Source organism: Lagenorhynchus albirostris, chromosome 1 (genome assembly GCF_949774975.1).
Source record: "Lagenorhynchus albirostris chromosome 1, mLagAlb1.1, whole genome shotgun sequence".
Lineage (NCBI taxonomy): Eukaryota > Metazoa > Chordata > Mammalia > Artiodactyla > Delphinidae > Lagenorhynchus > Lagenorhynchus albirostris.
This window is the reverse complement of record NC_083095.1, coordinates 37,494,653-37,520,124: the sequence shown is the minus strand read 5'-3', so window position 1 is coordinate 37,520,124 and position 25,472 is coordinate 37,494,653. Positions and strand designations below refer to the sequence as shown.

Below are 25,472 nucleotides of genomic sequence, written 5' to 3'. Positions count from 1 at the left end.
CAATCAGTATCAACAGGTTGTTATCTCAGGTGACAAGAGGATCCCAAAATCTTTGCCACTAAGATAGAAATATCTGAAAGCTAGAAAACAATCAGATAACTAGAAATTGGTGTCTGGCAGTAAAATCACATATCTGTTGCTTTTTTATTTATTTATTTATTTTGCGGTATGCGGGCCTCTCACTGTTGTGGTCTCTCCCGTTGCGGAGCAACAGGCTCCGGACGTGCAGGCTCAGCGGCCATGGCTCACGGGTGCAGCCGCTCCGCGGCATGTGGGATCTTCCCGGACCGGGGCACGAACCCGTGTCCCCTGCATCGGCAGGCGGACTCTCAACCACTGCGCCACCAGGGAAGCCCTGTTGCTTTTCTAAAGATCAGAATTAAAAAAGAAAATTGAAGCAGGTGAATCTAAATATAGATCTGTATGTGAACTTCAGAGAAAGCAAGGCAATGGGAAGACTTCCTTAGGAAGGTGATTCTTGAAGAAAACACTGATGAAGGCAGGGGAGAAATAGCATTTTGGCAGAAAAGGCAAACATGTGAAGTTAATAGATGGTCAGGGGGAACGAGTACAACTCAGAGGACCCTTCTGCCAAACCAGCTTTCATAAGCCTCATCATTGTGTGTGAAAATGAGTGGTATTTTCATACCCTGCATATTTTTGTTACCACATACCAATTTCGTCTGCTTCTGTTGTACTGAAAGTTCTATGTTTAAACGAAATTCCACAAATATTAGGAAATATGCATTTGAGTTGCATATTGCTCACATTTGTGAGCCACTCCCATTTCTCAGTTAGCCAAAATAGTGCCTTATTAGATGCTGAGATGGAGTTAGCAAAGCCTTATGTAGAAAACATTGTCATTTCATCATACTCAGAATGAATAAAATATTTACGGAGATCACTAATTTTGTAGAGCAAAACACAGATCCTTATTCCTAAAGAAATTCCTCTAGAGGCGTCAACAGTACTCTTTCACTATTCTGGAAAAAGATGTGGGAAGCAAATATATCTCTGTATCAATTCATCTTTTGCCTCCAAATTGAAAGTATCTATTATATAATTACTAGAATACTTTCCCTTGGTACCTGGGAGAAATTTTTCTATCGGATCGATAAGCAACCTAGGTGTTTCAATATTAAAAAGAACACATCACACATCATACTTTCTCTATACTATACTATAAGCATCTAGTCCTTAACTCAGTAATATTTGAGTATTTAGAAGGTGAAAAGTAGTTTTAGAGACACTCTCTGAAGAATAGGAGCAAAGTTTCCAAATTACCCCAGTGAAGCTTATCACTTGACTCAAGTTATTTTTTTTTTCAAGTTATTTTTAATAGGGAGAAGTTTAGATAAGTACTAGTGGGGGTGGGGGGGAAGCTAAAATATTTTATAATCTAAACTACTTGAGAAGATGTTAAGTTAAAAGTGTGAGGTATGTTTCCTTGTATCCCTGCCAGTGTGTAAAGATCTTTTTTCGTGTTTGAACAGAGTGCACAGCAATGTAAGCATTGCTTAATCATGCATCATGCAACTTTAAACACCGGCCAATTCGCTGAAATGTTTCAGACAGACACACCCACACGCACACCCTCTCACTCACACTCACCTGTCTCCTGGGACCCACCGTTTAATGAACTGCAAGCCTGTTTGCGTCCTCTGTGCCTAGGAACTCTGTACCTGTGTACATGCAGATCAGCTGCTTGGAAACCTGGGGCGCCAGGTCACGTGATCATTGCTATGCCTGTGGAGGTGGCTTTTTCTTTTCTTTCTTACTTCTTCTGCCCTTATTTTTCTTTTAACTGGGGAAATGCTATAAGTTCACAGGTCTTTGCAAGTCCAAATATGAACGTTTTGGACTCCTAACTTTTCACCGCTGGATTGCCTTTGGATTTATCATAGGGTACCACACCTCCTATCAAGGTGGCAGCTCCGGGCTTTTCTGATGAGCAAGGAGCTTTTGAGGCCGCAGTGGAGAAAGCAAGGCCCAAGCCTGCGGAAGTCCTCCACGTCTGCAAGAACCAGGTGGCTGAGCTGGAGCTGTGGCTGCAGCAAGCCAACGTGGCATTCGAGCCAGAAACGTTAGATGCAGACATGCAGCAGGTGGTGGAACAGCAGCTGGTAGGGTGCCAGGTAAGCCTAATGGGTCTGAGCTCGTGGTCTGCCTCTTCGCCAATCACCTTCTAAGACTGGGTGAGTTTCTTTTAAAGCGACAGTGTGATTCTTCCTGTTACTCTGACCCCTATGTTTATCTTGGCCTCAACTTTTTGTTCTCAGGATAGTTCTTTGAAATGATTTACGTAAGCAGAGTATTTGGGGAGATAGTAGTGGGTAAGATCTCAGAATCTAGAGTTCAGATCCAGTCATTAACTGTGAACGGGTAGGAGTTAACTTCTCACCTCATTTTCCTCATAGAGTAGGTTATCTCCTAAGACTTTGTCAGGATTAAATGAGATAAATTATCTAAATCAGTGTCTGGTGTATGAAGTATATATAAAGTGCTCAATAAATACTAATTTTATGCATAATATTAAATTCTTTGAATTTTCATTCATCAGAAATGAAAATGAATATCCTGATTTGCAGGATTGCAGATACAATATAAAAGGGCTTTGCTGCCGTGTTATTACAAATGCTCCTGCTCTTGCTGGGGAGGGGCAGGAATGTAAACTTCCTTGCCTGGGAGTCATTTTGAGTAACATTTGCTGGCATAGCCCACAGGTTGGGATCTCTGTACCCCTTCAGGGAGGGGCGAGACTGACGACACTGCAGGAGCATAATTGAGCTTCACAGCACGACAGCCCAGCCCAGCCCAGCCCAGCCCAGTCCAGCTGAGGCGCCTCCCCTAAAGGCAGTTAAGACCTGCCTTGGCCAGATTGGCTCACTTGCAGTGGTCCCAGGGACAAGGACTTCCTCTCAGAGTAACCCAAGTCACTGGCCAGACCCCAGGGAGCTCTACCCACTATATCCCTTATGGGGTTGGGGAAGACCCACCTTGGCCCGAGGCCAGCACTCCTCCTCTTTTTCCATTCAGACTCACAGTCTTACAACATCCTGTCCAGTGGGACCCAGGTAAGCAAGCTGGACTTCCTTCCTTGGGCAGCTCAGCACTTCTCACCCCAAAAGTCAGCTCCGAGGGCGGATTCACTCAGATACTGGCACTACTACATGATCTAGCTGATGAGGTGCTTGAGAGTCTGGAGAAGACAGAGTAATTCAGCACAGAGCAGTGCTACTCTAATCTGAACCTGCAGTATTCCAGATGTTGAGACCTAGCCACTTAAGGCCATTCAGAAGCCATCTGCCAATTGATTGTCCTGCTGACTGGGTAGACCGCCAGAACCAATTCCTTGATCATTACCAAAATCTGGTCCTTGGGCCACTTGTAGTGAGTTCAAGGATGTGAGAGCTGCTCAAGGAAAAAACAGGACCGCAAGGTGGCAGTAGCTCGCAATGAGCTTTATTTGGTGGGACCAAATAAAGCGTTTTGGTGGGACCTGGAGGGACTGGAAAGTCTCTCATGGCAGGGGACCTTCCAGAGGCTTTGGCAAGGAGTGAGGGTGGGACCACCACCCGGAAGGGAAGAGGCGATGGAACTCCCAGAAGATGGGCGTCCAGAGGGGCTCGTGTCTAGGTGATGCCAGAGAGCTCTGAAGGATAGCAGAGGCTGGGGTCTTTAGAGCACCAAAGTTTGTCTTAACCATGGCTAACAGATGTGGGGGTCCAGTTTTGAGTCTGACACTAGTGAAACGTGAGCTGATATTTCTGCTGTGAAGAAATGAACAACATATGGGTCAATATACAGGGGCCAACTTTGGCTCATTTATATAACACCACGACACATACAGTTTAACTTTGAAACATATAAAAAGCCTTACAGTGGTCTGTAAAAACACTGAGTTGCCAGAGGGAAAATGTCCAAAGGACAGCAGCAAACAGATCGGTCAAGAAAAAATTATATTCGGTAATTTAATATTTGAGAAGAATGTTTAGCCTTGATTATTAAAGACTTGTGAATCAAAACAGCTGTTGTTTTGTTCCTACGTTACCTTGACCAAAATTATACCATCCTGGAAAACTCTGGAGAAATAGATCCACTAATGTCTGTCTGATTGGTTCAATGTTTTGGAGAGTCAGCTGTCAGCAGATAAGATGTCCATCTTCTTTGACCTCATAATCCCATTACTTTAAATTTACCCTCTGAAAATAACCCAAAAGGAGAAGAATATTTATGGCTGCATTGGTTACAGAAGTGAAGCCCTGGAAGCAGTTGAAAGGCTTAACAATCGGGAGATTAAGAGAATTATAGAGTATTGACTTGTGGCTATTAAAATAGGAATCATGAAGTATATGTATGTAGACACATGAAAATGTATACATAAAATAGCTAAATGGAGAAAAAGTGCAGGATTATAGTATACTTTGTTTATAGCCACTTTAAAATCTATAAGTACATATTGTTTAAGCTCAGAAGAGTCTATATTATAGAGGATACAAGTAATTTGCTTGAATGGAGACGTTATAAGTTTGTTATGTGAAAATTTGTTTTAAGAATAGAGTTCTTCCTTAAGTTTCTCTCAAAGAACTGAACTTGTTCATAGTCACACACCATTTTAGCCCAAGCATTCACAGTGCCGGCATGTAAGGCTGAATGCTGCTGCTACACTCGTGTGCCCAGCCAGTTGACATGACTTTTGGGGCTCCTGAGCCCCAGGAGAGGGCAAACTTGATCTGTTAGGAGGAAAACAATGATGGTGACTTACTGGGAAACTTACTTCATCCTCCTGATTTATTTTTAGATCCGGGTGTAAGTTGGCCAGTTGTATCAATGACTAAGTGTTTTAGGTTCTAAATTATGTCTTCTGTAGTCGTCTTCTGATATTTGGGAAGCTTATTTGGCTTGAGAAAGCGAAGGAAAAGAGCAAAGGAAAGAATTTTCAAAGAATTCTTTTTTTTATTACTACTCAGCACTTGGATTGCAATAGAAAAAGGTTAGGAAGGTGGGGAAAAAAATAATAGTTGGCACAGACTACGTATCAAGCCCTGGCCAAAGTATGTGGATTTAACTCTAGCTTCTCAAAGTGACCTCAGGAGGTAAGTTCTGTTATTATCCCCATTTTGCAGATGACTAGAGGCACAACCATACAGTATAAGGTGCCCAAATTTTCCCAGCTACGAAGTGGCAGGGCTGAGATCTGAACCCAGGCAGTCTAGTTCCTGTGTCTGTGGTCTTAACCACTATGCTATAATAGATATATTAAGCTCTGTTTTCTAAGGTGAATATAGAATCACTTGTTTTAGATTATTTTACAACCAATTTATTTATTTACAACCGATTTGGAGTTGGTTTGGTTGTACCCTTATGGATAAGCACAGGAATTATGTGGAAGTTGTTTTTCTTTCCCCAGTGTCCCTTCCAATTTGTGTTTCTAGGACTTTATATATACACTTAGGTAGAGAGAGTGAATCTAACTTATTTTAGACTGTAACATTTGCTTAGGACCAAACCTATGATTAATTAAATGATTTTATTTCCTAGGCTATGCTAACAGAGATTGAGCACAAGGTTGCCTCTCTGTTAGAGAATTGCAAAGATCAGGGCCTGGGAGACAGTGGAGCCACTCAACAGGAGGCTGAAGCACTTTCCTTGAAACTAAAAACTGTGAAGTGCAATTTGGAAAAAGTCCAGATGATGCTGCAGGAGAAATACAGCGAGAACCAGGTAAAATATGACTGTGTATAAACATATATGTAGATACATGCATATGGTCGATCCATCAGCAAAGAGCTGTGGGTGGAAGTAAGGAAACAACTACAGAGGAATTACAGTAAGTGAGGAAGAATTATGCCTCTTAAAACTGTAAGGCTTGGTTACACTGGCTTTTGTCATTGGTTTCATTTCGCTGTGTAGTTTTCCCATCTAGGTTGTCTTTAGTGATGGTGTTGGTTTGGTTAGAGTTGGTTTGACTGGGTTGATTGTTCTTGCTGATAATGAGCTCTCTGTAAGCCTTCTTCATAAAAGAAGGATATATTTTAAAGGAATTGTGTGACTCTGATTGACTGGAAAAATGAAGCCTTTATAGATAAGATTAAAATTTGACAACCAGAAACACAAAAACCTGTTTCCAGGGTACTTTTTGTTGTTCATTTATAAATATTCACATATACTGATGAAAGTATCATACAGCTAAAGTGTGCTGTGACTTTTAAAAGCATTCTGTGTATATAAATGCAAATGTTCATCTTGTGAGTAGGATCTTACTATGTAAGATTTGCATCCATACTTATGAGTTGGTGGTTTCTACTTAAGAGGACTTACATTCACAGAAGTAAGATTGGCTCCAAATACACAGGCTGTATGGATCCCCTTTTATCCTAATATGTTCTCTCTCTTTTAAAGCAACTACTTACGTTTTAGACATAGGGGAAATTTGAGTTCATAAGCATAATACCATGTCTGTTTTTTATATCCATTTCACTTTGTCCTCAGTAAAAAAGTGCAATAGATTTCCTAGCTTTTAGTAACTCATTGGATGAGTTAAGTTGAGGAATGATAAAACGACCACTTCATCAAACATAGTGGTTTTTGAAGTCGTTATGAAATAAGTACATTAAATCGTAGTGTATAATTATTGTAATTAACAAAATACAGTCATTTACTTCACATAAAACTTTTCCATTGTGTAGTCGCATTATTAGAATTGAAATAGGTCACCATTTTAAATAAATAGTCTGCCATCATAAAATGTTTTGCAGCATTCTACCATGCTAAAGAAATCTTCCGAGCATCAGAAAGTTCTCCAACCAGATAACCTTTCTGAATTTGAATCTGTTGTAACTGAAAGGCCACAGTTTAGCAGACAAAAAGATTTCCAGCAGCAACAGGTAATTTCAGCCCCGAACAGTTATAAAGATAAGAATAAAGCTTTCTGTGTGGAATTTCCCATTGAACTAAATACTGAAAGGCCATTGGAGTGTTTTCTTACGTGACTGAATAGAAAGTGTGATGTGTGAGTGTTCCTGTGTGTGCAGCAGCTCTGAGTTTTGAGCGTTTACTGCAGTAGCTGCTTTGCTTTCATCTGCTGCCGTTGGGGATACTGGAACTTGGCTGCCTTATTAACTTGCGTCTTATATCAAACTAAGCAAATATCTTCAGGGTGGACTTACCTCTGTAACTGCAACACTTCTTTCCCTATTGTTTCAAAATGTGTTAGTATATTTTTGGTGGTTTTCCATGTGTGTAGCATATATTTAACAATACTTGGTCATTGTGTGAATATGTTAAATAAGTTTTTGAAAAATAAAAGTTAACAAGAACAAGCAAGCAAGAAAGAGTAATAGTAAATAATGATTTAGGAAGTGATTCCAAATCAGCTGATCTCAACAGAAGAAACCCTTGGGTACTAACTGAAAACCTTGATTGATTGGACTATTTGAATCTTATTCAATTATAGGTTCTGGAGTTAAAACCAATGGAACAGAAAGATTTAATCAAATTCATAGAATTTAACGCTAACAAAATATGGCCTCAGTATCGCCAACATGATAAAGATACAACTCAGACATCATCTGTGAGGTAAAATATTTTTAAAGAATCAGACATTCGGTAGTATTGTGGTTGGGAGAGTTAACGGTGTTTCTTTTAATATCACTTATAAAACATTGTCTGAATGTAATAAAATTTTTGTATGTTGATTATTCTTTTCACCTTTTGTTTTCCCTTAAAAGCAGTAAGGCATCTAGCCCTGAAAATGATGCTCCAGACTTGATCTTGTCAACCCAGGGCCAAAGTGGAGATAAATGGCAATATTTACATCATGAACTTTCATCAAAAATTCGGCTCCCTCTACCTCAGCTCGTGCAGCCCCAGGTCAGTGTGTATGTGCACACAGTGTAAATAAGTGTGTTTACCTTTGAAAATCCAACGAGCATTCATTAAACACACGTGTATGTTCTGCATTATTTTCAAAAAGCAGTTTATTTATTTTCAGAAGGCAAAGATGCCAGGTGGATTTTCTTACTTAGCTGTCCTCTTTTCATCTTCCTGGAAATCTGCATTAAGTGCTTCCCTTTTGTGCTTCTGTAGCATGCTGGGCTTCCCTGGTCATAGCTCTTACTATACTATACACCTGCGTATTTGTCTGTATTCCCCATTAGATGGTATGAGAAGAAAGACCATGTCTGCCTGATTCACATTTGAGTGCCTGGCACAGTAGTAACTGGAACATCAAAAAATCTTGGTTACTATATGTTGAATGAATAAAGGAATGAATAATATATGTAAAAAAAATACTTTGAAAATGATACGTTGCTATATGAGTGTCATTCATTCATCAAAATATTATTTGGGGGCTTCCCTGGTGGCGCAGTGGTTGAGAATCTGCCTGCTAATGCAGGGGACACGGGTTCGAGCCCTGGTCTGGGAAGATCCCACATGCCGCGGAGCAACTAGGCCCGTGAGCCACAACTACTGAGCCTGCGCGTCTGGAGCCTGTGCTCCGCAACAAGAGAGGCCGCGACAGGGAGAGGCCCACACACCGCGATGAAGAGTGGCCCCCCCTTGCCACAACTAGAGAAAGCCCTTGCGCAGAAATGAAGACCCAACACAGCCATAAATAAATAAATAAAAGCTAAGCATTAAAAAAAAAAAATATATATATATATATATATTATTTGGCATCTGCAGTGTGCTGGCCCCTAGGCCAATGGTACCTGTCTATAGGTATTCTCACCAGCACACCTTATCACACCTGATTATTGCGATTACAAGGGTTTATTCATACTGTGCCAGCTACTGATGGATGTCTCTCTAAACAGGGAGCCCATGAGCAGAATAGCACCGTGGCTCCCAGCAATCAAGCTTCTGCCTTTAACTTTGCACTCAAACTGCCGGGGCACAGGTTTTCAATGGTTTCCCAATTCCCCAATCTGGTGGGAACTTTTCTGTTCTCTTCTACTCTACCAAGAACCTTATTTGACCAATTAAAGTTGAATCAAATTCATTGGTAGGATTTTAGTCTTGGTTTCTCCTTGTCATATACACTATAACATGTAATATATCATTCTTTTTCCAGCAATAGAATAACATCCCTTGTTCTCCACCCTTCCACCCCAGCAGAGTCATCTACCATCCCATTCTGTTCCTTTATATATGTTAGTTTTCCAGTTTGGGAAAGAAGTGAACTCTGAATCATTCTCCCTTCTGAAGTCACAGCTCATTTTCAGTACTTATTTAGCTTTTCAATAACAAATCAAGATGCAAATCTGTCCCTGGAGGTGACTGTATTCTATTGTAAGAGTTGGCTGTATGCCAGGAGTCTACCAATAAATGGGAAAAGAAACAACTAACCTTGGAACACAGATAGATAGCATCCCTACAAATTGAAAGATTAGTGGTTTTATTCTATTTTTCAAATTATACTTTGTTTCCCCTCGTTTTGTTATCTAAATGGACCCTCAAGTGTCTGTGTAAAGCCTGTCATGACTTTTCAAAGCTGTCCAAAATATTTAAATTTTAATTTAATTATTTTTTTCTTATAAATGACAAGATAGACAAAAAACACTTTCCAAGAAGGTAAACTCGGAAGATAGCATGTTCAGGCATTTTTGATGTTTTATGTTAACATTCACAGGATCTCAAACTGTTTGTAATAGGGTTTCCCTTTTTCAAATAGGTTGCCACAAATATGAGTGTTCTACCCAGTGTGAGTATATATAACTTTAGATACCCAACAACTGAAGAACTGAAAACTTATACCACCCAACTTGAAGACCTCCGTCAAGAAGCAAATAATCTTCAGACACAGGTAGCAGCTGCATGTTATGTATTTTCCTCATTGTAATAACAAAAATGAGGGGAAATGTGATATTGTAAATTGGCCGTAATTTTCTTTACTGAACAAATAATAGGACACATAATGGAATGAGTCCTAGAATTGCAAATAGGATTTATCTCTCTTACTGACTCTGGTAAATTTGGTAGTGGTTGTGTAGAATACCATGTGCGTAGGCTTCTAAACCTGAGTCCAGGATTGGCAGGAACAAGGATCTTGATTGATTAGTACTGTCTGCAGTGGGGCTCTGGGATTGCAAGGGTGAGAAGGGAGGGAGGGAGTAGCTGCAAGGTTTCCAACCTTGAGTAGGCTTAACACTGAGGCGGTGTGCGGGATAGCTTAGGTACCCATCAAAGAACAGGGCAGGAAACAGCCCAAATTGGGGTAATCAGTAACTTCGGCAGGCTCCTAATTACTTATAGTCACCAGGCTGTACCGTGCCGTACCAATCCTACCTTTAAGATGTTGTACCTTTTTCTAATGAATCCTTCAAGTTTCTTGACTTCTTTTTCTTCTCCAGGCCATACTTGATTTCTCCTATGTTAAAATATGGGAGGCGGAGAACTGTGGGAAGAGGGATAGCGTGATTTATCTGGGACCACGCTTCCACCTGGATGGCCCCACTAAAGAAGTCCTTCATCTTTTGATCTACCTTTTAATTCCATTCAGTAGTCAACTCACTACCTAACACTGAGTTTCTTAAACTTGTTTGTCTCAGAGTTAACATCTTAACTTTATTTATTTATTCTGCTACCTAGTTCACAATGCATTTGAAATGACTAATTATAAAAAAAAAGCATAACATAAATTGTGAACTATAATGGAAACCAGGGAAAATGTAGGCTTAGGAAGGCGAGGAATCTTAGTGATTTTTATTTTTCCTTTTCTCCTCTTGATTTAGGAAAACGTGTCAGAAGAAACATATGCAAATTTGGATAAGAAATTACTTGAACTCTTTCTGACCCTCAGTCAGTGCCTGGGCAGTGTGGAGGAGATGCTGCAGACCCCTTGGCTCCTGAGAGGGGATGTCAGTGCCCAGCAGGTGCACTACGAGGTAGGGAGCGACCATCAAGCCCATGTGTTGGCCATTACCACAGGCGGCCCACTAGTTAACTAGAGCTGAAAGCTCTCAAGGTTAGACCTTGTTCACAGTGTCTTTCTTCCTCTCCACTTTGCAGACTCTGGCTCTTGAGTTGAAAAAACTTTGCTTAGCTATGAGTGACAAGAAGAATGATATTTCAAAAGCCATGACTTGGCCTGGCAAGAACGCCAGCCTGTTCCTTGACTGTTTTGATAACCTCCAAATCTACCTGGAGCACATCCAGGCTACAACTGCCTCTAGGAGCAAGTCCCTGAAAGCTGGCCTCGACTATAACCGCAGTTATCAGGTATGGGTCTGTGCACTTGGCTGCTTTGACACTGTTTTAGGTCGTAGCATGGACCTCTAATTTCCATTCATTCCTATTCCTGGCAGCATTCATGAGTGGGAATTGCTAAGGAAAGCGATGACACTCTTTCTATGAAGGTCTTTAAGTTAGTTCAGCTGCTCATGGTGGGAGACCATTTGAAAGTGAGGTCCTTTCCAAACTCTCGGGTATGAATTTGTTAGGTTGAGCTAAAGTAATGTTTCTTTCCTGCGTTACATTCAGCCACTTAAAGAGCGTCACCTGGCAGGATTTCTAGGTAAGGGGAGCCATTACAGTTTTTGAGCAAAGGAATGACAGTCCACGTACATTTCCGGCAGATCCATCTGGCAGTTGTCTAATGGGGATTAGAGCAGAGACTTGAGGCAGGTGGACTAGTTAGGAAGCTACTAAAAACTATCTAATGAGAGAGAGAAGAAACAGAACATCACTTAGGAAAGAGTCTTGCCCATAAAATCAAACCTGAATCTGATCAAGCCTCTAGGATCCAAGTCAAATAGACACAAGGGAGGAACATGTTGAGCGGCACCAAGGGAACGCAGTCAGCCAGGCCCAGGCAGTGGCAAGCTGTATAGAATGGGTGTGTATGCGCTTTTCTCCACAACCAGCCCGCCACCCCAACACCAAAAAATCCAAAAAACCAAAAAAAGAGAGAGATGGGCAGGGGGGCTGCAGATGACAAGGGACTTAAGACACTTGTTAATCCATTACAGCCTATTGGACCTCATTTAGATCCCGGTTCCAACAAGCCAAAAGGAAAAAGTATAGGCAATTAGAGAAATGTGAACCCTGCCTCGATAGTTAATAATACTAAGGAATTATTATTGATTTGTAGTATTTGTGTGAGTGTGTGTGTGGTACGCGGGCCTCTCACTGTTGTGGCCTCTCCCGTTGCGGAGCACAGGCTCCGGACGCACAGGTTCAGCGGCCATGGCTCACGGGCCCAGCCGCTCCGCGGCATGTGGGATCTTCCCGGATCGGGGCACGAACCCGTATCCCCTGCATCGGCAGGCGGATTCGCAACCACTGCGCCACCAGGGAAGCCCGATTTGTAGTATTTTTAAAGGGAGGAATCTTTATCTTTTAGGAAATACATACTGAAACATATACTAGTGAAATAATATGGTATCTGGGATTTGCTTCCGAATAATCTGAGGGAAGGAAGGTTAGGTACAGTCAAGAAAGCTCAGGGGACGGGCTTCCCTGGTGGCGCAGTGGTTGAGAATCTGCCTGTTAATGCAGGGGACACGGGTTTGAGCCCTGGTCTGGGAGGATCCCACATGCTGCGGAGCAACTAGGCCCGTGAGCCACAACTACTGAGTCTGCGCGTCTGGAGCCTGTGCTCGGCAACGAGAGGCCGCGATAGTGAGAGGCCCACGCACCGCGATGAAGAGTGGCCCCCACTTGCCACAACTAGAGAAAGCCCTCGCACAGAAACGAAGACCCAACACAGCCATAAATTAAAAATTAATAAATTAATTTTTTAAAAAAAACAAAAAAAAGAAAGCTCAGGGGAGGGTGCAGAAGAGAGACGACCAGGCCCAAGTCAGTAATTGTTAAAGCTGGATGGATATTGGTAATGCAGGGATTCCTCCTATTTTGGCATATGTTTGAAATTTCTTATAGCACAGAAACTGAAGGACAACTGATCTTTAAAAAGGTACTGAAGGCCTAAGTGAGATTCTCACTGTTTCCTGCATTTATCTTTTTATACAGAATGAAATAAAGCGATTATATGATCAACTTATTAAGAATAAAACATCTTTACAACAATCTCTGAATGAAATTAGTGGCCAGAGTATTGATGAACAGCTTCAGGTAATCAAGTCAAAATAATTCAAACTGACTTAACCTTGAACCAGAGAGTCTTGTGTATAAGCTGTGTTTCTGAATGACTTCCCGAAATGTAAGTTTGTTTAGTGTTGGGAAGGGTATTGAGAAATGAAACCCTCACCCTCTTTGTAGGAGTGCCAGTTAGTCCAGCATCTAGGGATCATTTGGCTACATATCAAAACTTTAAGCCTAAATGCTCTTGCATACAGCAGCCCTTTCACTCCATTTATCCATCAAGTATTAATTGAGGACCTACTATGTTCAGGCACTTCTCTAGGTACTGGACTTGCACTTATCCTAAAGAAAAAGGCAAGTGCATAAAGATAAATATATTTATGAATATTCAAGGACGAACCTAGCTGCACTGCTTGCATTAAAGACTCTAAATAGCCCAAAAGTCCGTTAAGAGCAGACTGTTGCTGAAGCAGTGAGCAGCCTTACAATGGCATATTATATGTCTGTTTAAAAGGCTCCAGATACGTTTGTACTGATGGGAAGAGATGCTGAGGAGCTTGTAAGGGCGGAATGCAAATTGCAGAACACAATGAGGTGTGCAGTCTATTGTGTTTCAGGATGTGCACTATACCTCTACTCAGTACATGCTTTGAACACATTAGGAACAAACTGTCAACTGTGGATCTTTGGGGAGAATGGAGAGGATAGAGAAGTGGGACTTCCACTTTTCCCTTAATTCTTTTCTATACTGTTTAATTCTTTTTTTTTTTTTTTTTCGGTAGAACACAAGGGCCTTAGCCCCATTTATTTGCTTAAGCCAGAGGTTTCTGCCACAGTAACAGTCTTAGATCGTGGGGAGCCCTTTCCCTCCAGCCTCGGCAGGGGCAGAGGGAGACAGACACACGAACACGTCTTTCAGACCCCTTTCTCTGAGGTCTGAAGAGACCATCTCCTCCTCTCCTGTTGCCCCTAAATGATTAGCTTTCTAAGTCTGCACCCCCCACCGCACACACAGTCTGCTATGGGTTAAGCACCAAATATTAAATCAAACCCATTAAACAGGTTGCTCTTTAACCACAGACACAAAGAAGAGTGTGATGCCATGAAGGAACTGGCCAGTCTTGGAACAAATGTACATGCTCCCTTCTTTCTGACCCGTGGAAGAGTCTGCTCCTTGAGCCTGACCTGGATGTTTCATCACAGGGAGACTGGGGAGGCTTCCAGGGAATAACTCGACTTTGGCCCTCTTCCACGGCTATAAGGATGTTGTTCCCACAGGGACCATCCAGATTCCAGCTCTGGAGAAAGACAAAATGTTCAATTCTTTTAAAATGAATATGTAGACGCCTTATTAAACGGTTTTCCTTTTTTGTATTGTCTCTCGCTTTAGAAAGCAGATGCATACACAGTGGAGCTGCAGAACTCTGAGAGCCGAGTGGCAAAGCTAAGAGACGAAGGGGAAAGGCTTCATTTACCTTCTGTTCTACTCCAGGAGGTTTACAAATTAGAGGTATGTCTGAGCAGAGAACAGAACTATGAATTATAAAGAGTATTACTCTTATAATTTACTCTCCGTGAATTACTATGATTGTAAAGAGTAAGACTCTTTTCTTCTACCAAGGGAATTTAGATATGTTCTTCATTTGGGTTATTTTCATGGTTGGATGGAAAAGTCTGTGCACACCTGCTCTTTCTTTTCAGGATGTACTTGACAGAATGTGGGGAATCCTGAGAGCCAGGTACACAAAACTCAGCAGCCCTTTCATCACTGAGAGCCAGCAAGATGCTTTGTTGCAAGGCATGGTAGAACTGGTGAATATCGGAAAGGAAAATCTTGCTCATGACCCCTTACAACAAACCAAAAGTAAAGTTGCCTTACAGGCTCAAATACAAAATCACAAGGTAAGACACGTGGGTCAGATCACCTTTTCATAGACTTTAAGTTTTTCTGAATGTGAACTAAGAGCATCTGTTTTCTTCCCTGGTGAAATTTACATCATTCCTTCATTCTTTTAACAAACATCTATTACAGTGCTCCCTGTGTACCAGGAACCCTCCTAAACTCGTAAGAATATGATTGTGAGTGAAAACAGACATAGTTCCTAATACTTATGGAGCTTTCAGTTGATTGAGAAGACATATTTGTCAAGGAGCCATTCAAACAAATTTAAAATTAAACTTGGCATACACATTTTAAGAACATTTAATAGAGGGAATCGAATTGGGGGGTTAGGAGAGGTTTTACTGAGAACCGAAATCAAAAGAAATATTTAAATTACGTAAATGTATGTCTAGCGTAATGCTACAGTAAATCCTTTTGTTTTCCATTCATTTCATTAAACAAAACCTCATGATCATCAACAAGAGATATGCAGTAATTAAGTGCTGATAATAAAAATGTATAAGACAGAGTTCCTGCCTTCAGTAAGCTGAAGTCTAGGCTTTTGATTAAGTAGACCTTAGTCTAAGAAAAATTCAGAGGTAAATATTGTATAAAGGATGGCGGGGAAGAGGAGAAAATCTATTAACTGATATATACAGTGTGTCAGACCTTATGATAGATGCTTTTATAAACCCTTGTATGTATCCTTTTCAAGGAACAAGAGAAGGGATTCACCCAATAAGAAATCCCCCCCAAACAACTAGAGGGGGCAGGCGACTGTAAATAGAGAGGCGTGTGAAGGAAAGCCTTCCTCTTTAAAGGCCTTAAAGTGCTATTCTGGGAGCTTGTACCAACCAGAATCCCAACAGACCGCATCAGTGAATTCCCTTTAGTTAACTATTTTATTGTGTAGAAGTTAGAACCAGAGTTTAGGAACCCCTGGCTCTTGAATATGTGAGTTTCTTGGGCTCACACAACCATCCATCCAATTTATCATCTTGAAACTAATTAGCCACATCAGTGACTTTACCACTTTTTGTAAAGTTTCTTAAAACTTGGAATAACTGACATAGGAAGATCTCACTGGAAATTTAAACTGACTAATTAATAATGTTTGCCCTTTAATTTGGACTATTTTGTGGAAAATATTACCTAGGGTAATTTTTCTTTGTGATTTGTTAAAATTCCATTCGTACTCAAAGACTGTGGACACATAGGCAATTTTTATTTCGTTTTCTCGTGTGTTTGACTCTACATGGCTGTCCTGGGATTTTGGATTAAAAAGTAAATGACACTAGAACATGTTGAAGTAATGAATTTTAAGATTTTTCACAATGTAAAAATAAATAAATATTAAAATCTTCCTCACTTCACAGCTTTTTTTCCGGAAGCTTGTTGCTGACATGCTGTTGATCCAAACATACTCCAACAAAATGCTTCCTTCTTTATTGCAAAAGAAAGAGACAGTGTGGGCAGAACAAGTAAAGGAAGTTAAATTACTAGAAGAAAAGTCACACCAGTGTGGAATAAAGCTGCAAAGTTTATTGCAGGTATGTGGCTTTCATAAATTTTGTGCTTAAGCCGGGAATTCTGGATTTTCAGCCATCACCTCTAGTTTTGAAAACAAGTATCTGGTTATTATTAAGCAATAGTTAAGTGGGAACCAGCAGTGAGGAATGTGGAATCCTGTTCCAGCTCTGACTGCTACTCCCGGAAAGAAATATTAGCTGAGATTTCTTATATGTTGGTTAGGGATGGCACAGCATCTTTCCACCTTCCAGGTTTGTGTACAAATAAACAGAATGGAAAGCACTTTGAGATCTTGAATGAGATCATTTGATGAAATAGTCAGCGGTTCAGAAATGGTGCATCCCGAAGAGGGCAAGCCCAGATGTTCTGTTGCTGAAGTAGATTCATGACAGTCCTGTCCCGATTCAAAGAAAAAAATTAAGCTTACGTAAAGCTCTTTCTCAATTTTAAGGTTTATTTTCCCTTTAACTTCTTAAACACGGTGGATGTTAGCACATAAAGGAAATAAACAAAAAACAAAGAAATAGTCAACTTTTTTTTAAAATTTATTTTCTTTTTGACTGCATTGAGTCTTCGTTGCTGCACACGGGCTTTCTCTAGTTGGCGGCGAGCGGGGGCTACTCTTCGTTGCGGTGCATGGGCTTCTCGTCGCAGTGGCTTCTCTTGTTGGGGAGCACGGGCTCTAGGCTCACAGGCTTCAGTAGTTGTGGCACATGGGCTCAGTAGTTGTGGCTCACGGGCTCTAGAGCGCAGGCTCAGTAGTTGTGGCGCACGGGCTTAGTTGCTCCACAGCATGTGGGATCTTCCCAGACAAGGGATCAAACCCATGTCCCCTGCACTGGCAGGCAGATTCCTAACCACTGCACCACCAGGAAAGTTCCAGTATTCAACTTTTTAATGTGATAATAAGCTATGGTATTATTTTATGCTAATAAAATTAATTTTCTAGTTAGTGTGTCAAGTTGATATTTATAGTAATAGTTCATCGTATTTAAAAAAAAGACTCCATGAGGGACTTCCCTGGCAGTCCACTGGTTAAGACTCCATGCTTCTACTGCAGGGGTAACAGGTTTACTCCCTGGTCAGGGAACTAAGATCCCACATGCCCTGTGGCACAGCCAAATAGTTAATAAATAAGTTAAATAAAAAAAGACTCCATGAACCCAGTGAGTGCCCCTAACAGCCATGTCACCCGCTGTTTCACTAGCTATGAGAATTACTAAGGTGGTTAATTTTCCAGCGGGTAAGATTTCACGTCCCTAAGTCAGCTCCGTAGAGTGCTGAGACCCTAGGGGTGGGCTTCTCTGGAACTGGAGAGAGCTAGGACAAGGCAGACTCAGGCTAAGGCAGTAGTTACTCCCCTGATGAAGCGTAAGCCCATAACTTCTCAAACAGCTTCTTCAAGCAGCACGGTAGGGTAATGGTTTGGGTCGTGTCTGTTGGGTAATGTTCGTAGGACTGGGGATTGGAGCAGGGAGCGTTGGGAGCAGCCTAACAGAAGCTTCTGTTGAAAAAGACTTTACAAGTTAACCCCTTCCTTTCCAAGTAAGAGAAAGGCTCTGAGGTCTCCACAGAGGTGCATGCTGAGAGTATCACTTTAACTTAATCCTATCATTCCCTACTCGATTTGACGAGACAAGCATAAAACCCTAATACCAACTGGATGTTTTAAAACCTGCTCCACAAAGCAGTGGAAGTGGAGTTGTTTCCCACCAGACACTGAGCTCTTACTAGGGTGGGTTATATCTCAGAACCCCCTGGAATCTGTGCTTTAATTTTGTACGGTCTCAGAGTTCATTTTTGTTTTTAGGATTAATTTTGTCATTATCTGGAACTAATCTAGAAAAAGCCCCCTGCTGATCATGTGTTCTTAATTCTTTAGAAGTGGGAAGAATTTGATGAAAACTATGCGTCTCTTGAAAAGGACCTGGAAATTCTTGTATCTACGTTGCCCTCTGTGAGTTTGGTGGAAGAGACAGAGGAAAGATTAATGGAAAGGATTTCACTTTATCAGGTATTTTGCTTCCACTTAAGCCGTCAAAGTCATTGTCTGTAGCACTTTGTATTTTTATTGTGTTTTGACTAAATTACTTGACTTTGAAGGTGAATGATTTGAATTGAAATGAAATATCATTCCTCACACAACTCACAGTGAGACATATTTGGGGAAACTGCAGATTTACTTGCGGCGTTCTTGACATAACCACATGTCTGACGTGGGGTCGGGACCTTGGTTTGAGTCCTGGCTCTCACTTATCACTTCGTCAACTTTCTGTCCCTAAGCCTCAGTGTCTTTATCTGTAGCATGTAGGTAATCAAGCTGGTGCTACCAGTCTCTGGAGGTGGATGTCAGTGGGTGTGGACATGAGCTAAAGTATGGGAAGAACTTTGTAAACCACGGGCCTCTGAACATATTTTTAGTTTTATGACAACAGGGAAGCCCTGACTGGACATAGCCTATGAGACAAACAATAATCTGTTACCTGCCACCAGCGTTATAAAGAGACTTCAAACTTGAAATTTTTTCTTGTGTAATGTTTGATATTGTTATTATCAAAGTCTCTATGTCTCAAATTTCAATGCCATAGAAAAGATAAAACCTTAAAATGGTTTTCAAATGGTATTAAGAACATGACCAACAGATAAAAACAAGTTTTAAATATTTTCTGCAGAAACTGAAAATACTTAGTTTTAACTTTAGAATGTATGTGGTCAGAATCTGAGTTGTGCAGCTAGAGGTTGCTATCATATATCAACTTTAAAACTTCAAAGGCAGGTTTGTTGCCAGACCAGACCGAATGGAAGAAGAAAGCATGGAATACTTGGCAGGGTCCCACCATTCCTTGGAGGCACTTAAGCTCCTGTAAAGAACATTTTTCAGAGGCTGGAATGCTGTAGTTATGCTCTCTAGGTGTCTTGAAAGCTGCCATGGATATCTTTGCCATCTTGTCATATTGAGTTGAACTCAGATAAAGCTGAGTCTTATGGGGGCGGGAAGCTGCTCTTCAATTCTTTGTTAGCCTAGGGGTGCAGAAGGTACCACCTGAACAGCTGAAAGAATGCAGCTGAAAACAGATCGGTTTTAAACCTTATTATATTAAGAAACAGTTCATATTAGCCAACCTGATAGAAGCCTGATTATTTCCCCAAGAGTAGCTGTATACCTTAAACTATAACCTGTGATTCTGTTAAGTTAGAAATATTTTAAAAATCAAAATAATTGTTCTAAGACTTTTAAATACATTTGCCAGACTAAAAGAAGACAGATATCTAGTAAAGCCCATCTCACTGATAGCTTTCCTTAGGTCATTATCGTCTTCTGCGTCATGGAGAGGTTTGTGTGTATCTTGATCAGGGGACGTCTGTGGGCCGGGAATGTAGGGTCAGTCCGTTGCATGGCCTCTGGTGTTGAACAAGCCGTGTTCCACTGCCGGTTGACACCTCATTGACCGAGTGACCAGTGCAGTCTGACTCCCGTGTATAAAATGGGAAAATTAAAACTTCTCATATATGAGGGCAACCCATGAAACAACAGCATTTCCATGTAACTGTAACAAAAGATACTTTGAAAAAAAAAAAAAACTTTTCAGAGATGCTCTTAAGATGAAGTGTCTCACACTGAAGGCTTAGAAAATTAGAACCTTTTTTTTAAACTTATGTTGGACATTTTATTCTAGCCTGTGGACTTGGGCAGGCAGAAGGAGTTGCAGCTAGGAGTGGTGGAAAGGGCATTGGAGGTAGACTTTTTAATTAATTTTTTAAAAAGCTTAAGTCAATTGGAAAATAGCAAATGTTCTGTTTTGATCATAATTTATTTTTTAAGATTAAATTTAAGTAACAGTCAGGGTATGTGTCATTAGCTGAACCCAACTACAGAAGATAATTGCCTTTAGACAGAGTTCTCTTCAGGGGGTCATTGCATTCACAGTTCTGAAGAATTTTTTTTTTTTTCATGAGGTTGAATTAGCAATGTGTTGTTTCCATTTATTCTTCTAAAATCCTCTTCTTTTCTCCCTCCTGAATCCTGATATCCAGAAGACTCTCAAAATGAGCTTTCCCCCCTACTGTTTGGGTCTAAAAGATGATAAAGAAATGTTTTCTTATTGATCCCCTTCATACCTAGGCCGCAATGTAAAATGCTTCCAGGTGCCCAGGCAGGAGAACGGAAATAAGGGTCACTGACTGGGTGGACAGTGGGAGGGCTGGTGGGGACAGTGGTGGAGGAGAACCCAGGAGAACAACCTCTTCCAAAGGAGCTTGCTAGAGCTTCCTGTTTTCCCCGAGTCACAGGAAATCTTGATTTCTATGTAAAATTTCTTGATTTTCAGAATAAGCTTTAGGTCACACAAAACCTCTCTGCAAGCTCAGTGTGCCCTGTAGACCATCACCTAGTTTCTAGGTGAAAGAAGTAACGATCAGATCTAAATCTGTGAATTTTCATTTTATATTGCATGTATAATCTGTGCAGTAGAAATGCATTGGACACTCTCATTGTGGAAGATAATTAATAATCCATTTATCATGTTTGTTCAGCCAGACTGCAAGAGTCTTGAGGGTTTGGAAAGTGTTACTGTTTCTTCAGTAGCCTCTACTGTAGGTTTTTCATGAAGTATTTGTGAATTGACTGGCTGATTTAATTTTTAAATCATTCATTCTATGACTTTATTTTTATTAGCAAATAAAAAGAAACATCGATGAGAAGCATGCCCGGCTTTACCAGACTGTGAATGAAGGCAAACAGCTGGTGGTCTCCGTGAGCTGTCCTGAACTAGAGGGCCAGATTGCAAAACTGGAAGAGCAGTGGTTGTCCCTAAACAAAAAAATTGATCATGAACTACACAGACTGCAAACGCTTCTCAAGCATCTGCTCAGGTGTGGTTTCTTAGGGATTGATTGGCATCAGAAAAAGACCTCAGAGGGATTCTGCAGTCACCCAGATTTTACATGCCGTCCCCCTGTTGTACGGTTTTTGACAGTCTAAAGCAGTTGAGTCCCTCTTCCAGGCTAAATGGGAACTAGAGTCTCTGATGCTAGTTTGCAAGACTCAGGATAATGTGTAATCACTCCTGTAGAAACTAGGAATTATGTTATAAAATTATACATGTTACCTTTATGCCATGATGTTGCTCTTTCCTACACTTTTCCAAAATTTTTTTTTTTTTTTTTTCGGTACGCGGGCCTCTCACTGCTGTGGCCTCTCCCGTTGCGGAGCACAGGCTCCGGACGCGCAGGCCCAGCGGCCACGGCTCACGGGCCCAGCCGCTCCGCGGCATGTGGGATCTTCCCGGACCGGGGCACGAACCCGTGTCCCCTGCATCGGCAGGCGGACTCTCAACCACTGTGCCACCAGGGAAGCCCCCCAAATTTTTTTAAATCTTAAAAATAATTTTAGCTAATGGAATAGTTTGAAAAAGTCTTTGGAGTTCTTCAAAGAATTTTTTTGCTTTGACTGATCAAATCTTTAAAAAAAATTTTTTTTTATTTTGTGTTGAAGTATACTTGATTTACAATGTTGTGTTAGTTTCTGGTGTATATAGCAAAGTGATTCATAATACATGTTCAGTAATATATATTCAGTCATATATATAATACATATATTCTTTTTCATATTCTTTTCCATTGTGGTTTAATAGGATACTGAATATAGTTCTGTGTGCTTTATAGCAGGACCTTGTTGTTTATCTATTTTATATATAGTAGTATGTATTTGTTAATCTCAAACTCCTAATTTATCCCTCCCCATCCCTTTCCCCTTTGGTGGCCATAAGTTTGTTTTCTATGTCTGTGAGTCTGTTTCTGTATTGTAAATAAGTTCATTTTTATCATATTTTAGATTCCACATATAAGTGATATCATATGGTATTTGTCTTTCGCTTACTTCATTCTTGAAACCCTTGAAGAAGGTAGAAAACATAGAACACTTAACCTCATTTTCTTTCCCACCTCTTAGGGAGGCTGTCTTAACCTAGAGAAGTTTAGAAGTTACAAGAGGGACCGCACTTTGCTTGGATATTTTCATTCCATCAGATAAATATATTGGCATCCAGCCAATAGCAATTCGCTATTATACAACTTATACCAATGCTGATTATATTTTTACTGTACACAAATCTATAGAGGACGTTTGATGAATAAAAATAATTTCTGTCCTTACCTGTGGGTTTACTTTTATATAGCTGTAATAAACTTTTAAAAGACTATTTTAGACTTTAAAATGCCTCTTTGTTCTTGATTAGTCATTATAGAGTCGTAGAAAATGACAGGAGCATCAGATTTGGGACCTGGGATTAAACAGGGTATAATTCTTTAAAAAATCATGATTTTTCTGAATAATAGGATTGGTCAACACAAGAAAATAAATGGTGAAACAGAAGAAAATATACGGGGGATGCAATCGTTTCTAATTTCCTTTCTCTCCCACTTTGCTCCTATTAGTTATAACAGAGATTCAGATCAGTTAACCAAGTGGTTGGAATCTTCTCAGCAAACTCTGAACTACTGGAAAGAGCAGTCCCTCAATGTGTCTCAGGACTTGGACACAATCAGAAGCAACATAAACAATTTTTTTGTAAGTTGTAATACAATATGCTCAGGTAATTGTTGGTTAGAAAAAAATATCGGGGGAAAATTAGGAGAGTTGGTGTGATAGTTTCCATAATCGTTTGTAGATAAGGGGTAAAACTTGGGCTAATAGCAGCTGCATTCTTCAAACTTAGAACTATTTGTTTATACTATTGATTTATATGCTTATAATAATGATAAAGTATATTTTAAATTGACACTATAAAATATATATATATTTAAAACTTGCCCTGACATGGGGCATGTTTTACAAGTGCAGAAAATAACTCCCCTACCTGCCCCCTAAAACCTCACAGGATTATTAATTCATAAATGTTAGCTAATAAATACATGGTTTTAAATTGTTATATACAGAATTGATGTTTCTACTAAAATGTTATTGTTCTGTTGTTTTAAGGGGTTTCTTTTGAAGAAACGAAAGTATTAATTTTGTGATATAAATTATACTTTGAGACCTTTTCGTCTTTTCCCTTAGTCTTTTCTCCATTTTTCATATTTTGTAGCTATGATTACTCACTTTGATATTAAAATATAAATATTTTTTAAATATACTTGGAAAAAAACTGTAAGTACCAGGAAAGATTTCAGATATTTTAGTTAAAAATTTGTTGTGTTTAGTTCATTTAATATGAACTTTTAAAAAAAAGAACGTAGTGCTGTGTTCTGTATTTTCTTTTTATAGTTGAAATGATGATTTATCTATTTTTAAAAATATTAATCCATTAGATTATAAGCCACTCAAGGGGCAGGAACTCCATCTCTTTTGTTCCCCACCATATATCAAATGCCTGGAACAGTGCCTGACACTTAGCAGGAAAAATGTGTGTGTGTGTGTGTGTGCGCGCGCGTGCTCACATGTGAGCACATATACACATGCACACATACATACCTACACATATAAATATTTACTATTTGAATTGAATTCATTTATTTAGTTTTGGACTCTAGCCAGTTATTCTGACTCTTAGTTACTCCATGCCTTATTTATTTATTTATTATTTATTTATTTATATTTATTTGTTTCTTTATTTTTTTGGCTGTGTTGGGTCTTCGTTGCTGGGCGTGGGCTTTCTCTAGTTGCAGTGAGCGGGGGCTACTCTTCATTGCGGTACGCGGGCTCCTCATTGCGGTGGTTTCTCTTGTTGCGGAACACAGGCTCTAGGCGCACGGGCTTCAGTAGTTGTGGCACGCGGGCTCAGTAGTTGTGGCTCATGGGCTCTAGAGCGCAGGCTCAGTAGTTGCGGTGCACGGGCTTAGTTGCTCTGCGGCATGTGGGATCTTCCCAGGCCAGGGTTCAAACCCATGTCCCCTGCATTGGCAGGCGGATTCTTAACCACTGCGCCACCAGGCAAGTCCTTCCATGACACATTTAAATTTTAAAAGTTTCTAAACTTTGAAACTGTTTCCTTTTAGGAGTTTTCAAAGGAACTTGATGAAAAGTCCTCCTTGAAAACTGCAGTTCTAAGTACTGGGAACCAACTTCTTCACCTGAAAGAAGCTGATACGGCAACACTGAGAGCTTCTTTAGCACAGTTTGAACAAAAGTGGACAATGCTCATAACTCAACTTCCTGACATCCAAGAAAAACTTCACCAGGTAAGTAGTTAAAGACCCAGCATTTGAATTAGCATTCACTTGTTAGCTCACAACTCTTTTAAAATCATTTCTCTGACTCAGTAATTTTCATTGACACCACCTATCTTTTCTCTGGCACCACTGAATATAGGTCTTAATTACTGGACTCTCCTCCAGTGGGATCTTTCTTAAGAGAGAAATCAGGCTTAATTACTTTATTTCCCAGTTTATCTGCACCACTGTGTTAGTTTATGTGAAGGTCATTGTCATTGTTTTGGGGTCACTTATTCTGAGCTTGAATGCTGGGTTTGTTTTTGTGAGTAACCTGCATAATTATGTGGCAAGACCTTTTATCAAACCAGATATTATCTTAAGTGATGCCCTGATTCATTTTGTTAACTGCAGGTAATTAAATGGAAATCATTTTGATTTTGCAGCTTCAGATGGAGAAATTGCCATCTCGTAAAGCAATAACAGAAATGATTAAGTGGATGAACAATGTGGAACATCAAACTGCAGATGAAGACTCTGAGCATTCACTGAGTTCTGCATCTCAAGTTAAAAATCTTCTTCACAAGTACAAGGTAATTATACAAAAAAGCCAGAAGCCTTTCCATTAAATAAAGAAGGCAAGTCAGTTGGAAGGGAAATACTGAACAAAGAGGCATGGAGGATATTATTTAGAAAAACTAATTCTAAGCGTGGGGAATGGGATGGTGGATGATTCTAGAGAGAGGAGTTAGTATACTTGCTCTTATTCTGCCCAGTTTCCTTTGGTAGCGCCCATCACCACAGGACAGAATCCAAGCTTTTAACTGGCTCTGGCTCTTCATTTCCCCACATAAACCCTGGACTC

At 40.3% G+C, this 25,472-nt stretch overlaps 2 protein-coding genes across 2 annotated transcripts in view; one reads left to right on the top strand and one right to left on the bottom strand.

Moving 5' to 3' along the window:
* The window catches only part of ESR2 (estrogen receptor 2), a 196,069-nt gene that overhangs the window by 25,971 nt on the left and 144,626 nt on the right, over positions 1-25,472 (bottom strand). Inside the window, exon 1 of the transcript XR_009539117.1 lies at positions 1,612-2,023. The gene's annotated coding sequence lies outside the window, so the exon portion shown is untranslated. Of the gene's footprint in view, positions 1-1,611 lie in introns of the transcript that reaches the window.
* SYNE2 (spectrin repeat containing nuclear envelope protein 2) overlaps positions 1-25,472 on the top strand; it is a 329,548-nt gene that overhangs the window by 228,473 nt on the left and 75,603 nt on the right. Inside the window, exons 67-83 of the mRNA XM_060141612.1 lie at positions 1,905-2,135; positions 5,542-5,724; positions 6,759-6,887; positions 7,457-7,578; positions 7,731-7,872; positions 9,677-9,808; positions 10,737-10,889; positions 11,014-11,223; positions 12,976-13,077; positions 14,438-14,557; positions 14,749-14,949; positions 16,306-16,479; positions 18,342-18,473; positions 21,135-21,331; positions 22,895-23,027; positions 24,455-24,637; positions 25,054-25,200. Of these exons, the coding sequence (XP_059997595.1) occupies positions 1,905-2,135; positions 5,542-5,724; positions 6,759-6,887; positions 7,457-7,578; positions 7,731-7,872; positions 9,677-9,808; positions 10,737-10,889; positions 11,014-11,223; positions 12,976-13,077; positions 14,438-14,557; positions 14,749-14,949; positions 16,306-16,479; positions 18,342-18,473; positions 21,135-21,331; positions 22,895-23,027; positions 24,455-24,637; positions 25,054-25,200 (2,691 nt within the window). The remainder of the gene's footprint in view (positions 1-1,904; positions 2,136-5,541; positions 5,725-6,758; positions 6,888-7,456; positions 7,579-7,730; positions 7,873-9,676; positions 9,809-10,736; positions 10,890-11,013; positions 11,224-12,975; positions 13,078-14,437; positions 14,558-14,748; positions 14,950-16,305; positions 16,480-18,341; positions 18,474-21,134; positions 21,332-22,894; positions 23,028-24,454; positions 24,638-25,053; positions 25,201-25,472) is intronic.